Source organism: Mustelus asterias, chromosome 3, assembly GCF_964213995.1.
Source record: "Mustelus asterias chromosome 3, sMusAst1.hap1.1, whole genome shotgun sequence".
Lineage (NCBI taxonomy): Eukaryota > Metazoa > Chordata > Chondrichthyes > Carcharhiniformes > Triakidae > Mustelus > Mustelus asterias.
The window spans coordinates 153,251,376-153,267,220 of NC_135803.1; the positions used below are offsets into that span (position 1 = coordinate 153,251,376).

General features: G+C 48.2%; 1 protein-coding gene across 1 annotated transcript in view; it reads right to left on the reverse strand.

The window, feature by feature from the left end:
* LOC144491732 (plexin-A1-like) overlaps positions 1 to 15,845 on the reverse strand; it is a 524,825-nt gene that overhangs the window by 16,831 nt on the left and 492,149 nt on the right. The window contains exons 26-31 of the mRNA XM_078209962.1: positions 14,624 to 14,727; positions 13,018 to 13,114; positions 8,836 to 9,026; positions 7,316 to 7,485; positions 6,212 to 6,424; positions 2,823 to 2,973 (exon numbers count right to left, since the gene is read on the reverse strand). Of these exons, the coding sequence (XP_078066088.1) occupies positions 2,823 to 2,973; positions 6,212 to 6,424; positions 7,316 to 7,485; positions 8,836 to 9,026; positions 13,018 to 13,114; positions 14,624 to 14,727 (926 nt within the window). The remainder of the gene's footprint in view (positions 1 to 2,822; positions 2,974 to 6,211; positions 6,425 to 7,315; positions 7,486 to 8,835; positions 9,027 to 13,017; positions 13,115 to 14,623; positions 14,728 to 15,845) is intronic.

A 15,845-nucleotide genomic window follows, 5' to 3' on the forward strand; every position in this document is an offset into this window, starting at 1 on the left:
AATTGCCCCTTAGCGTCAGGGGTACTAGCAGCATGGGGTTATGGGGATAAGGCTAAGGTGGGATCGTTGTCGGTGCAGGCTCGATGGGCTGAATGGCCTCCTTCTGCACTGTACAGTAAGTAATCTCACAACATCAGGTTAAAGTCCAACAGGTTTATTTGGTAGCACGCGCTTTCGGAGCACTGCCCCTTCATCAGGTGAGTGATGAAGGAGCAGTGCTCCGAAAGCTCGTGCTACCAAATAAACCTGTTGGACTTTAACCTGATGTTGTGAGACTTCTTACTGTGCCCACCCCAGTCCAACACCGGCATCTCCACATCATTCTGCACTGTAGGGATTCTATCATGATCTATCCTAAATAGGGTAGATAAGGGGAAGGCATTTCCACTGGCTGAAAGGCCAACTACCGGAAGGCACAGGTGCAGTGGCACGGTGGCACAGTGGTTACCACTGCTGCCTCACAGTGCCAGGGACCCGGGTTCGATTCCAGCCTCGGGTCACTGTCTGTACGGAGTTTGCATGTTCTCCCCGTGTCTGTGTGGGTTTCCTCCGGGTGCTCCGGTTTCCTCCCACAGTCCAAAGATGTGCAGGTTAGGTGCATTGGTCATGCTAAATTGCCCAGGGGAAATTAGCAGGGTAAATACATGAGGTTACCGAGATAGGACCTGGGTGGGATTGTGGTCAGTGCAGGCTTGATGGGCCAAACAGCCTCCTTCTGGACCGGAGGATTCTCTGATTTGAGGTGATTGGCAAAAACAAGCAAAGGTATCGGCAGATTTGCTGCTGAATTGGAACCATTTCTGTGTCTAAGTACAGGCGAACGAGGGACCCAATCAGGAAACGGTTTCCCCTCATGAGGCAAACACATGCTCAGAAACGCACATTTCATCATTAGAGTTTAATAAGGAGGGTGATGAGCTGTGCAGGAGAGAGGCTGAATCATTAGTCACTGCCACCCGAGTTTGATCATCTCTCTCTCCGATGCACTTACTGCTTCTACATGAAGCTTCTGCAATTATCCCATCGAGCGCCCAACCCTGCTTGCTGCCGAGATGGTGCTGAGTCTTCAATTGTTTCAGATGGAAGCCATTCAGCCCATCCAGTCTCTGCCAGCGTTTGCAGAGCGATCCGGTCCCTAAAGTTCCCTTAATTTCCCTTATGTAATCATTGACCATTTCCGCTTCCACCACCCTCGTAGCTAGCGAGTTCCAGGTCATTACCACTCGTCATATAGAACAGCTGTTCCACGCATGTGGGCGGCACGGTGGCACAGTGGTTAGCACTGCTGCCTCACTGCACCAGGAACCCAGGTTCGATTCCCAGCTTGGGTCACTGTCTGTGTGGAGTTTGGACATTCTCCCCATGTCTGCGTGGGTTTCCTCCCACAGTCTGAAAGACGTGCTGGTTAGATGCATAGGCTATGCTAAATTCTCCCTCAGTGTACCCGAACAAGTGCTGGAGTGTGGTGACTAAGGAGTTTTCACAGTAACTTCAATGCGGTGTTAATGTAAGCCTACTTGTGACTAATAAATAAACTTTACCTTACTTCAACTTTACTTAAATTGAGGACTAGGAGGCAAAGTTTCAGAATAAAGTGTCACCTATTTAAGTCTATTTATTCATCACAAGTAGGCTTACATTAACACTGCAAAGACGTTACTGTGAGAATTCCCTAGTCGCCACACTCCAGTGCCTGTTCAGGTTCACTGAAGGAGAATTTAGCACGGCCAAAGCACCTAACCAGCACGTCTTTCGGACTGTGGGAGGAAACCGGAGCACCCGGAGGAAACCCACGCAGACACGGGGAGAATGTGCAAACTCTGCACAGACAGTGACCCAAGCCGGGAATCGAACCCTGGTCTCTGGCGCTGTGAGGCAGCAATGCTAACCACTGTGCCACTGTGCGGTCCCAAAGACAGACATTTCAGACAGATACTCTTCTCTGAGAAGGTTTTTAATCTTCGGATTCTCTATCCCAGCAGGCAACTCAAGTTGGGCCGTTAAATATATTCAAGACTGAGATAGATAGATTCTCGATCCACAAGGGTGTCAAGGGTTATGGGGAGCAGACAGGAAAGTGAAGTTGAGTCCGTGATCAAAGCAGCCATGACTTTATTGAATGCCTCGAGAGGCCAAATGGCCCACTCCTGCCCCTAATCCTTATGGAAGGCAATAGCCTTGTGGTATTGTCGCTGGATTATTAATCCAGAAACTCAGCTCATGTTCTGAGGCCCTGGTTCAAATCCCGCTACGGCAGATGGTGGAATTTGAATTCAATAAAAAGTATCTGGAATTAAGAATCTACTGCTGACCATGAAACCATTGTCGATTGTCGGAAAAACCCATCTGGTTCACTAATGTCCTTTAGGGAAGGAAATCTGCCATCCTTACCCGGTCTGGTCTACATGTGACTCCAGAGCCACAGCAATGTGGTTGACTCTCAACTGCTCTCCAAGGGCAACTAGCGATGGGCAATAAATGCTGGCCCAGCCAGCGATGCCCATGTCCCACGAATGAATAAAACAAAATGATGTCAGGTAGTGAGGCAATGGCTTGTGTGTTACATTTGGACTATTGGGGGGGGGGGGGGGGAGTGGGGAAGAGCACCCTATGGGGTAGCTGGGACGGCCTCCACACTCCCGCTGTTCGGCAGTTACATCCACAGGTCATCTAGACCATCAACAGGGACAACATGCAAAGGTCAATTGAGTGAAATGGTGTAAGTCGGCCAAGGTTTGTAGAGACACAGCGCTAGCAAGAGAGAAGGGGGATTAAATCAGGCGTGACTCATGGGGAAAAGAAAATGGTCAGATAGCCCTTACCTCGTCCCTGTACTTGTTGATGTAGGTGTAGATCTCATGCAGTGCACTATTGCTGTTGAACTGGCTCAAGTGTAGCCGCGACTGCTCAGCCAGATAAGCACTCATGTCCTGGTCGCTGATCACGGGCATCTTGGAGATATCTGCGTAGTACCTGCCCCAAGCACAGTGCGAAAGAAAGAGCTAGTCACGCACAGCCAAACGAAGGATATCAACCCAAGATCCCACGACATCGATTTCAATACCGGTTTGGAGAGCGGGTGAGAAGGTAAGAGATGGGATCAGGGGTGGACTCATATGGGCAGTAGAGCCCGATCAGCGCAATCGTGGCTGATCTTGGGCTCAACTCCACTTTCACACTCACTCCCTGGTCCCTCAGCTGCTCAATTATATGCGGAGAGTAGAAATCGGCCTGAGATGACGGGGGACAAACAGGCAGTTTGTTGACCAGAGCAGCTTTCAAATGTTGGGACCAACAGTGCCCAATATTCCAAACATGGTGACTAAGAGGTATCAAGGGAGACGGAACCAAAGTACAAAGAACAAAGAAAATTACAGCACAGGAACAGGCCCTTCGGCCCTCCAAGCCTGCACCGACCACGCTGCCCGACTGAACTAAAACCCCCTACCTTTCCAGAGATCGTATCCCTCTATTCCCATCCTTTTCATGTATTTGTCAAGACACCCCTTAAAACTCACTATTGTATCTGCTTCCACTACCTCCCCCGGCAGCGAGTTCCAGGCACCCACCACCCTCTGTGTAAAAGATCTGCCTCGTACATCCCCTTTAAACCTTGCCCCTCGCACCTTAAACCTGTGCCCCTGAGTAATTGACTTTTCCACCCTGGGAAAAAGCTTCTGACTATCCACTCTGTCCATGCCCCACATAATCTTGTAGACTTCTATCAGGTCTCCCCTCAACCTCCGTCATTCCAGTGAGAACAAACCAAGTTTCTCCAACCTCTCCTCATAGCTAATGCCCTCCATACCAGGCAACATCCTGGTAAATCTTTTCTGTGCCCTCTCCAAAGCCACCACATCCTTCTGGTAGTGTGGCAACCAGAATTGAACACTATATTCCAAGTATTCCAAGTAGTTAGATTGATATAAGATAGAGATCAGCCATAATCCAAAAATGTGCGGATTAGGTTGATTGGCCGGGTTAAAAAATTACCCCTTAGAGTCCTGAGATGCGTAGGTTAGAGGGATTAGCGGGTAAAATATGTGGGGGTAGGGCCTGGGTAGGATTGTGGTCAGTGCAGACTCGATGGGCCGAATGGCCTCCTTCTGCACTGTAGGGTTTCTATGATTTCTATGATAATCTAACTGAACAGCGGAACGTGAAAGGCTGAATGACCTCCTCCTGTTCCTGAGCTCCTGATACTTCCATCTGTTTTGGGACACTGAACATAGAACATAGAACATAGAACATTACAGCGCAGAACAGGCCCTTCGGCCCACGATGTTGCACCGACCAGTTAAAAAAAAAAAACTGTGACCCTCCAACCTAAACCAATTTCTTTTCGTCCATGAACCTATCTACGGATCTCTTAAACGCCCCCAAACTAGGCGCATTTACTACTGATGCTGGCAGGGCATTCCAATCCCTCACCACCCTCTGGGTAAAGAACCTACCCCTGACATCGGTTCTATAACTACCCCCCCTCAATTTAAAGCCATGCCCCCTCGTGCTGGATTTCTCCATCAGAGGAAAAAGGCTATCACTATCCACCCTATCTAAACCTCTAATCATCTTATATGTTTCAATAAGATCCCCTCTTAGCCGCCGCCTTTCCAGCGAAAACAATCCCAAATCCCTCAGCCTCTCCTCATAGGATCTCCCCTCCATACCAGGCAACATCCTGGTAAACCTCCTCTGCACCCTCTCCAAAGCCTCCACATCCTTCCTGTAATGTGGGGACCAGAACTGCACACAGTACTCCAAGTGCGGCCGCACCAGAGTTGTGTACAGTTGCAACATAACGCTACGACTCCTAAATTCAATCCCCCTACCAATAAACGCCAAGACACCATATGCCTTCTTAACAACCTTATCTACTTGATTCCCAACTTTCAGGGATCTATGCACACATACACCTAGATCCCTCTGCTCCTCCACACTATTCAAAGTCCTCCCGTTAGCCCTATACTCAACACATCTGTTATTCCTACCAAAGTGAATTACCTCACACTTCTCCGCATTAAACTCCATCCGCCACCTCTCGGCCCAACTTTGCAACCTGTCTAAGTCTTCCTGCAAACTACGACACCCTTCCTCACTGTCTACCACACCACCGACTTTGGTGTCATCAGCAAATTTGCTAATCCACCCAACTATACCCTCATCCAGATCATTAATAAATATTACAAACAGCAGTGGCCCCAAAACAGATCCCTGAGGTACACCACTTGTAACCGCACTCCATGATGAATATTTACTATCAACCACCACCCTCTGTTTCCTATCCGCTAGCCAATTCCTGATCCAATTTCCTAGATCACCCCCAATCCCATACATCTGCATTTTCTGCAGAAGCCTACCATGGTGAACCTTATCAAACGCCTTACTAAAATCCATATATACCACGTCCACTGCCTTGCCCCCATCCACCTCCTTGGTCACTTTCTCAAAAAACTCAATAAGGTTAGTAAGGCACGACCTACCTGCCACAAAACCATGCTGACTATCACCTATCAATTCATTACTCTCCAAATAACTATAAATCCTATCCCTTATAATTTTTTCCAACATCTTGCCGACAACAGAAGTGAGACTCACCGGTCTATAATTCCCGGGGAAGTCTCTGTTCCCCTTCTTAAACAATGGGACAACATTCGCTAACCTCCAATCTTCTGGTACTATACCAGAGGCCAACGACGATCTGAAGATCAGAGCCAGAGGCTCTGCAATCACTTCTCTTGCCTCCCAGAGAATCCTTGGATAAATCCCATCCGGACCAGGGGATTTATCTATTTTCAGACCCTCCAGAATATCCTGCACATCCTCCTTATCAACTGTAATACTGTCTATTCTACTCCCTTGCAACCCAGTGTCCTCCTCAGCTATATTCATGTCCCCTTGCGTGAACACCGAAGAGAAATATTGGTTCAATGCTTCACCAATCTCCTCCGGTTCCACACATAACTTCCCTCTGCCATCTATAACTGGCCCTAAACTTGCCCTAACCAACCTTCTGTTCTTGACATACCTATAGAACGCCTTAGGATGACACAGATGTTTACTTCGATAATTGTTTGCATGTTAGGTTGGACCCAATACTCAACATCCACCCCCACCCCCCCACACCCCCCCCCCCCCCCCCCCCCCCCCACAACCACCACCTCCAACATTACCAAGCAACACCCACTAAAAGCAAGACACACTTGCATACCTCTCCACCCAGTTCTTGTAGTTTGGAATGTCTTTCGCATACAGTAGTTTGTTTGAGGGTGAGTCCTTGCCCAGTTTATGCTCAGAGGTGGAACAGGAGTCCATGAAGGTCTGGGCTACCACGGAGAGGCAGGCGTCAGTAATACTGTTCTTGTGGATGTCAAAGACAAACTGCGGATTTTTGATGACATTCACCCAAAATCGTAGAGGTAGACTAGCAAGAGACAAGATGAAGAAAAGTCAAGACCGTTAGCTGGAAGCAAAATCAATGTTAAAAACAAAATCACCAATCTACCAATATAGGCGACACAACGGCACATGGGTGGCACGGTGGCACAGTGGTTAGCACTGCTGCCTCACAGTGCCAGGGACCCACGTTTGATTCCCAGCTTGGGTCACTGTCTGTATGGAGTTTGCACGTTCTCCCCGAGTCTTCGTGGGTTTCCTCCGGGTGCTCCCACAGTTCAAAGATGCGCGGGTTAGGTGGCTTGGCCATGATAAATTGCTCCTTAGTGTCAGGGGAACGAGCTAGGGTAAATGCATGGGGTTATAAGGATAGGGCCTGGGTGGGATTGTGGTCGGTACAGACTCGATGGCCAAATGGCCTCCTTCTGCACTGTAGGGTTCTTTGATCCCTCTAACCTACATATCCCGGGAAACTAAGGGCATGACCAACCAACCTAACCCGACTGTGAGAGGAAACCGGAGCACCCGGAGGAAACCCACGTAGACACGAGGAGAACGTGCAAACTCCACACGGACAGTGACCCAAGCCAGGAATTGAACCCAGGCCCCTTGAGCTGTGGGGCAGCAGTGCTAACCACCGTGCTGCCCTGCCACCCAGGCCGATGTATTATACATTAGGAATATTTCTGCCCAGCCAGTTTAGTAGCTTGTTCTAAATGGACATCGCCCACCAGGTCTTCTTCAACCCATCTGTGAGCCAGTGAGGGAGCTTGGACTTCAAGCGAAACGGCAGACAGCTCAAAACCCTCCATTTGAAAATCTAAATCGGAATTTCCAATCTTCACCTTGGAGCTGTGAAGGTCCAAAAGACATTTTTGCCCACGTCCTGTTCGGTTTCAACCCCCAAGTCAACGCTCACCAGTTACTCTTCCAGGTATGTCGCACGTCATGGTCAGTGATCAGGTGTTTGTCTGCCTGCTCGTCTAGAAAGTCGAACATGTATTTGATTGCGAGGGGCAAGGCGCTGCCCCTATGTGCTGTGCTGAATATCGTCTCAAACAGGTCATCCACAAACTTCTGAAGGGTTCCCTGAAAGAGCAAAACCGGTCAAAGTCAGTGCCGTGATTTATGATAATGACGTACTTATCCTTCAACCCCTGCCCAAAATCCAAGACTGGAATCCTGAGATTCTCCTGACCTCCCTCACAAACAGGATACTTAGTCACCTAATTCTCGCCTTCCTCCCATTTTTGTTCGGAATGAAGGATTATGGGTCTCGGACACACAGATGCAGTCAAGGTTCAAATTTATTTTCTCTGCATTTCTGGGATGCGATTAGCTCGGCCAGCGTTTATTGCCCATCCCTAATTGCCCATGAGGAAGATGGTGGTGAGCTGCCTTCTTGGACATTACAGTCTCTGAGTTGTAGGTACACCCTCAGTGCTGTTAGGAAGGGAATTCCAGGATCTTGACCTAGCGCCTAGCGACAGTGAAGGCGATATATTTCCAAGTCAGGATGGTGAGTGGCTTGGAGGGGAACTTGCAGGTCATGGTGTTCCACTAGCTAGGGTAAATGCATGGGGATTGTGGTCGATGCAGACTCGATGGGCCGAATGGCCTCCTTCTGCACTGTAGCATTTTATGATTCTAGAATATTTCACTATTCACTTTGGAGTAGTGTGGACCTGAGTGAAGAAACGGCGATATATTTCCAAGTCAGGACAGTGAGTGGCTTGGAGGAGAACTTGCAGATGGTGGTGTTCCCATGTATCTGCTGCCCTTTTCTTTCTAGGTGGTAAAGGCCATAGGTTGGAAGGTGCAGTCAAAGGAGCCTTCGTGAGTTGATGCAGTGCATCTTGTAGCTGGTACACACTGCTGTTGCTGTGTCCATAGTGGAGGGAATGTATTAGATCAGTCATGATCTAAGTGGAAGGCAGAACGGGCTCAAGCATTTGAACGGCCAATTCCTGTTCTGACATTCCTTCCAACAGCCCACCTGTGAGTTGGGTGTTTCTCCCTATTTTGGGTTATTATGGAGACTGGTGTGGTCATTGCTCCCTTGAATTTTAATCTCTTGTTCCTTGTGAGCTGTAAAGAGGCTGCAAAAATCCCAGCTCCGTGCCATCATCTCACTGTGATTGGCTTGGATCTCATTTGCTCACTCTTCAGTCTTCACAGGGTGCTGTCACTACTAAAGAACAAAGAACAAAGAAAATTACAGCACAGGAACAGGCCCTTCGGCCCTCCAAGCCTGCACCGACCACGCTGCCCGACTTAACTAAAACCCCCTACCCTGCCAGTGACCATATCCCTCTATTCCCATCCTATTCATGTATTTGTCAAGATGCCCCTTAAAAGCCACTAAAATGTTCTGTACTACAGTTTCCATGCTGTAAACCTCTATGACTCCATGATCACAAGGAAGCAGGTGCGACTTACCTTGGTGGCGAGGAGGCGGGTCAGATAAATCTCGGACACCATCTTGCTGCCGCGGTCCCCTTCCCTCTGGTCCATGTGGTCGTGGTTCTTGACCAGGTGCCAGAGTTTGGTTCCGCTCTCCAGGTCTGGGGTGATCATGGGCGTCCGTGATCGCAAGCTGTCTGGGCTGCTGGCAGTGCGTAACATACTCTCTGTAATGGGAGTGTGGAGAGAGGAGAAGATAATGGGGCTCTCGAGTAGTGTCAGCATTTTGTAACAGGGCAGCGTAACAGCTCTAAGACAGGCTTACCTTCAAATCAGTAATGGAGGTGGAGTGTTAAATAGATCCCTACCAGATGGTAAGGTATGGAACAACACGGATCCTTTTCCTGATGGTAGGTTTATCCACAGAACGCAGCATTACCGACCAACACCCGTAGTCCCTTTTTATATGTGCTCTCAAGGTACTTAATCAGTACCCTCTACTTGTTTATCATTAAACTTAACAAATACAATTAACATAACATTAACACCAAGTGGTGAATAGAGTGGCAAGACTTCCAACACAAGTCAAACCTAACCCTTTCCTCCAACATCTCACTGACCTGGGAATCTGTGTAACCAGAGAATTTCCCAATCTATAAGACCATAAGACATAGGAGCAGAATTAGGCCACTCAGCCCATCGAGTCTGCTCTGTCATTCAATCATGGTTGATTTTTCTCTCACCCCCATTCTCCTGCCTTTTCCCTATAACTCCTGATCCCCTTATTAATCAAGAATCTATCTATCTCTGTCTTAAAGACACTCAATAACCTGGCCTCCTTCTGCGGCAAGGAGTTCCACAGATTCACCACTCTCTGGCTGAAGAAATTTCTCCTCATCTCTGTTTTAAAGGATCGTCCCTTTAGCTTGAGGTTGTGCCTCTGGTTCTAGTTTTTCCGACGAGTGGAAACATCCTCTCCACGTCCACTCTATCCAGGCATCGCAGTATCCTGTAACTTTCAATAAGATCCCCCTCATCCTTCTAAACTCCAACGCATACAGACCCAGAGTCCTCAATCGTTCCTCATACGACAAGCTCTTCATTCCATGGATCATTCTTGTGAACCTCCTCTGGACCCTTTCCAAGGCCAGCACATCCTTCCTCAGGATGTGTTAGTATGGGGCCCAAAACTCCTCACAATACTTCAAATGGGGTATGACCAGAGCCTTATACAGCCTCAGAAGTACATCCCTGCACTTGTATTCTAGCCCTCTCGACATGAATGCTAACATTGCATTTGCCTTCCCAACTGAACCAGCCTCTGTAATCAAATCCTCCCTCCGTCTCTGTAATTATTCCCTGGCCATAACGAAACAATTCCGAGAATTCTGTGTTTCTCGGATTTTAAATCCTTACGCATTCCCCATTTTTTCCCTGTGTTACTGGTGGCCGTGTCTTCAGTTGCCTTAAGCTCTGGAATTCCTTCCTGAAACTTCTCCGTCTCTCCCTCTCTCTCCTCTGATGAGATATTTATTAATAGCTATCTCACTCTCCTAAAGTCGCTGTCTTTGACTTGGTGTCAACTCCGGTTTGGTTATGCTGCTGTGAATCGCCCTGGAATAGTTTACTAAATTAAAGATGCTATGTAAATGGAAGGCGTTATCTTCTCCCGTTGAGGGTACAGAATCATCATCATAGGATCCCTACAGTGCAGAAGGAGGCCATTCGGTCCATCGAATCAGTACCGACCACAATCCCACCCAGGCCCTATTCCCGTAACCTCACAATTTTACCCTAGCTAATCCCCTTAACAGTAAAGTCAATTTAGTATCAACCTAACCCGCACATGAGGAACCAGAAGGAAACCCACGCAGACACGGGGAGTACGTGCAGACTCCGCACAGACAGTGACCCAAGCTGGGAGTCGAACCCGGGTCCCTGGCGCTGTGAGGCAGCAGTGCTGACCACTGTGCCACCGTGCCGCCCAATGATCCCGGAGATCACGCTCGTGATCAACCACCAGATCCGTGGTCTAATGCAATGGTATTGTTAACACCACCCACAGTCCCGGGCAACCCTCACCTCGCAGCCTCAGCAGACATGCTATTTTTACCGTGTCTCTGACTCTCTGGGATGTTGGAGCTGAGCTTCAGGTACGAGTGGGTGGGGGGAGGAAATCGATGGACCGTTTAAACTATAATCCTGCCCGGACAAAAATCAATGACCTTGTGAATGCTACGACACCGCTGGTTTACTCTGCATTTCAACTGCTGCGTGAGGGCAACATTCCACACGACATGACTGGGAAGAAGGTTAAAAGCAGAAGACATGCACTGATTGAGTGACTAACCAAAGGCTGCATTGAAATCCTGTCAGGGGTAGCAGGCGACAACACTCGAGAACTTAACCTGTCTGCAATAAAACAGAAATAACTAAACCGGAAATAAAGAGCCAATCGGGCATCAATGAAGGCTTTTACGGGCCACCACACCACTCATGTTGGAATAACCTTTCGGGTGTTGTTCAAATGATTCCACGAGGCCACAATCGATGGACAGCAGAGAAACAGGCCATTTGGCCCAACTAATCCATGCTAGTATTCCTGGTATTAGTCTGTTAAACCTTCTCCGAACTGTTTCATTTACATCATTCCATAAATGAGGAGATTAATACTCTACACAATACTCCAGATGTGGGGCAGGATTCCACCCACCACCCCCACCCCCCCCCCCCCCCCCCCGCCCACCCCCACCTCCAACCGCGTCGTGTTTTGCGGAAGCGGAGATGGCCCACCATTGGATAGTGGGGGGATCTTCCAGTCCAATGAGGTTTCCCGTTGTTCGCACCCACCGCCACCAGGGAACCCACAGCAGGGAGGGGATTACCGTCAGCGGGACCAGAGGATCCGACCAGCGAGAATGGCCAGAAGATCTTGCCCCTGGTCTCACCAGCGCCCTGTCCAACTGAAGCCTAACCTCCCTACTTTTGGAATCAATTCCCCTCACAATGCACAATTCTATCAGCTTTCCGAATTACTTGCTGCACCGGTGTACTAGCCTTTTGTGAATCATGCACTCTGACACCCAGATCCCTCTGCGTCTCAGAGTTCTGCAATCCCTCACCATTTAGATAACGAACTTCTTTTTTATTCTTCCTGCCAAAATGGACAATTTCACATTTCCCACATTATACTCCATTTGCCAGATCTTTGTCCACTCACTTAACCTCTCTGTCCCTTTGTAGCCTCCTTATGTCTTCTTCACAATTTACTTTCCTATCTGAGTTGTCAGCAAATTTAGCAACCATACCTTCGGTCCCTTTATCCAAGTCATTTAGGTAAATTGTAAACAGTTTACATCCCTTCCTGCTAGATATACCCCTGCATTTCTGGTATCATCCTTGTAAATATTCTTTGCACCTTCTCCATTGCCTCGATTTTCTTTTAGAATATGGAATCCGGGATTGTACAGAGCACTCCAGGTGGTGCAGGTTCAATACGTTAACAACACTTCCTACTTTTCAATTGTACCCCTCTGAAAAAATAATCCCGAGTGTTTGGTTTAATTTCTTAAGTGCCTTGTTAATCTCTGTGTCATGACATTTAAGGATTTGAATATCAGTGTTTCCGGTAAGACCACAGGACCATAAGACATAGGAGCAGAATTAGGCCACTTGACCCATTGAGTCTGCTCCACCACTCAATCATGGCTGATATTTTTCTCATCCCCATTCTCCTGCCTTTTCCCCATAACCCCTGATCTCCTTATTAATCAAGAACCTATCTATCTCTGTCTTAAAGACACTCAATGACCTGGCCTCCACAGCCCTCTGCGGCAAAGGGTTCCACAGATTCACCACTCACTGGCTGAAGAAATTCCTCCTCATCTCTGTTTTAAAGGATTGTCCCTTTCGACTGCGGTTGTGCCCTCTGGTTCTAGTTTTTCCTACTAGTGGAAACATCCTCTCCACGTCCACTCTATCCAGGCCTCGCCGTATTCTGTAAGTTTCAATAAGATCCCCCCCCCCTCATCCTTCTAAACTCCAACGGGTACAGACCCAGAGTCCTCAACCGTTCCTCATATGACAAGCTCTTCATTCCAGGGATCATTCTTGTGAACCTCCTCAGGACCTCTGGTAGTGTTGGTGAAGGGACAATGCAGCCTTGGAGCATTAGGTTATCATCTATCAAGGGGTGGTGCCAATCTGCGCCACACTCACCGTAGCGGCTGAGAGATTTGGTGAAAGTGGAGGAATTGGAGATATTGTAGGCTGAGGTCTGTTTTGGTACAAGTGCTATCAAAGATCCATCTGTAACCTGAGGAGAAAAGTTACACAGTTAGACAGGACTATAGGATTGGGGGGAGAGAAAAACAAACAATTGTACCATCATCACAGACTACAGCACACAGCCTAGCCATTCAGCCCATCATGTCGCTGCCTTGTCGGAGAGATCCAAAACTAACCCTCACAGCCCTACCCACTCCCCGCTGTCCTATATCTTCATCCACTTCAAATATTTATCCGATTTTATCCTAAGTGGTAGCCATGATGTGGAGTTGCCGGCGTTGGACTGGGGTAAGCACAGTAAGAAGTCTCACAACACCAGGTTAAAGTCCAACAGGGTTATTTGGTAGCACGAGCTTTCGGAGCGCCGCTTCCACTCATCTGATGAAGGAGCGGCGCTCCGAAAGCTCGTGCTACCAAATAAACCTGTTGGACTTTAACCTGGTGTTGTGAGACTACTTACTGATCCCAAGTGGTTTAATGACCTTTGCCCCAGCCTGGCATTACCACAAAGCATTCCAGGCAATAGAATCAAAAATCTACACCAATACTCCAGTGCATTACTGAGGGAGTGTTGCGCTGCCGGAGGTGCAGTCTTTCAATGAGGCATTAAACCGAGGCTCCAGCTGCCTGTTCGGGTGGATGTAAAAGATCCCATGGCACTATTCTGGGGAAGAGCGGGAAAGTTCTCCCCGGTGTCCTGAGGGCCAATATTCATCCCTCAGTCAACATCGCAAAGATGATCTGGTCATTATCACGTTGTTGTTTGTGGGAGCTTGCTGTGCACTGAATTGAATGTTGTGTTTCCTCCATCGTGACATGGGCTACACTTCAAAAAGTACCTCACTACAAAATGATGAGAGGCATAGACAGGGAGGGTGGTCAGAGGCTTTTTCCCAGGGTGGAAGTGTCAATTACAAGGGGAGGGCACAGGTTGAAGGTGAGAGGGGGAAAGTTTAAGGGAGATGTGCGGGGGAGGTTTTTCACTCAGAGAGTGGTGAGTGCCTGGAATGCACTGCCAGAGGAAGTGGTGGAAGTGGGCACATTAGCAACATTTAAGAGGCATCTGGATGGATTCATCTACGTGAATGGGGAGGAAATAGAGGGATACGGACCGAGTAAGGGCAGAAGGTTTTCTTTTTTAGTTAGGGCATCATGATTGGCGCAGGCTTGGAGGGCCGAAGGGCCCATTTCTGTGCTGTACTTTTCTTTGTTTTAAATTGCCCCTTAGTGTTGCAAGGTGTGCAGGTTAGGGGGATTGGCTATGATAAATGCACAGGGTTATAGGATAGGGCAGGTGGGTAGGCCGTGGTGAGATGCTCTGTTGGAGAGTCGGGGCCAGACCCGATGAGCCAAATGGCCTCTTTCTGCACTGTAGGGATTCTCTGAACTCATGCCTCTTCCCTGCGATGTTACTGAAACATTTGGAAGAGTTTGCAAGCCGCACTGACAGGTGCCAACATCTTGCCAAGGCCTGGGGTGGGATTTCAGCCAATACGAGGATCGCTTCACCTGCGCGCCCCCACCCTCAGGATAATACCTGGTAGTGTGCCAGCGTATTCAGACGTTTCCAGTCATTATCTATTTTTGTCGTTACATCTTCATCCTGGAGAATTATTCGCGCAATTCTTCCCTGGCGCCACTCTGAGGGAGAGAAAAGAAAATGTGAGCGCGTTTCATCCAACACCTGCCTCAAGGCTTCACAAGTTCCACCAATAACTTCACCTGACACAAAATCCAGTCTCCCCACTGTTAACCTTCTGCCAAAGGGGGTGACTGACGGCTAAATGTCAGGCAGTGACCTTTCTCAAGGGGTGTCCATTTTTTTAGACAGCGATGTGGGCAGATCAGCTATTCGCCTGTGTGGGGCAGCACACCCCAGCTTTGTCCTCTCCTCGCTGTAAATCAGTGTACAAGTGTTTTCCAGCAGGGGTCACTGTTTAGCCATGGGGAGGATGGGAAATGAGGCTGAATTCTCAAGTTTGTACATTTGACAAGCTTAGGGGTTAAAAAAGGGGGCACCATGGACAAGTTGGGCCGAAGGGCCTGTTTCCATGCTGTAAACCTCTATGACTCTATCCAGGCATTGGGCCAGATTTTGCAGAGAAAATGGTGTCTTGAGTGGAACTCCACATGATTAATGTGCAAATTAGTCGTCGACAGGGAGTGCGGAGATACCTTGTGAATTGCAAATCGTAACAAGTTGCCGGACAATTTACGTCAAGCCACCATATGGGCTTTTCAAAACCACCATCGCACCCTGAAGCTCCCTCTGAATTTAACACATTTGGATATTGATTGCCCATTAAACTCAGTGTGGGAAACGCAGTCTGGTAATTAGCACAAAAACAGAAAATGCTGGAAAATCTCAGCAGGTCTGATGGCATCCTTGGAGATAGAATAGAGCCAATGTTTTGAGTCCAGATGAACCTTCGTCAGGCAGTGGAACTTTCATCCCTTCTCATTATCAATCATCAAAAGTAACTTTTGGATAGTTTAAACTTATCTATCAACAGTGCTTCTTAAATGTTGTCAAAAATTGTTTGCGAAATGGTTACTTATGGTCTTTTTTTCAGGAATGCTAATCATCGAATCCCTACAGTGCAGAAGGAGGCCATTTGGCCCATCGGGTCTGCACCGACCACAATCTCACCCAGGCCCTATCCCCATAATCCTATGCATTTACCATAGCTAGTCCCCCTGACACTAAGGCACAATTTAGCACGGCCAATCCACCTAACCCCGCACATTTTTGGACTGTG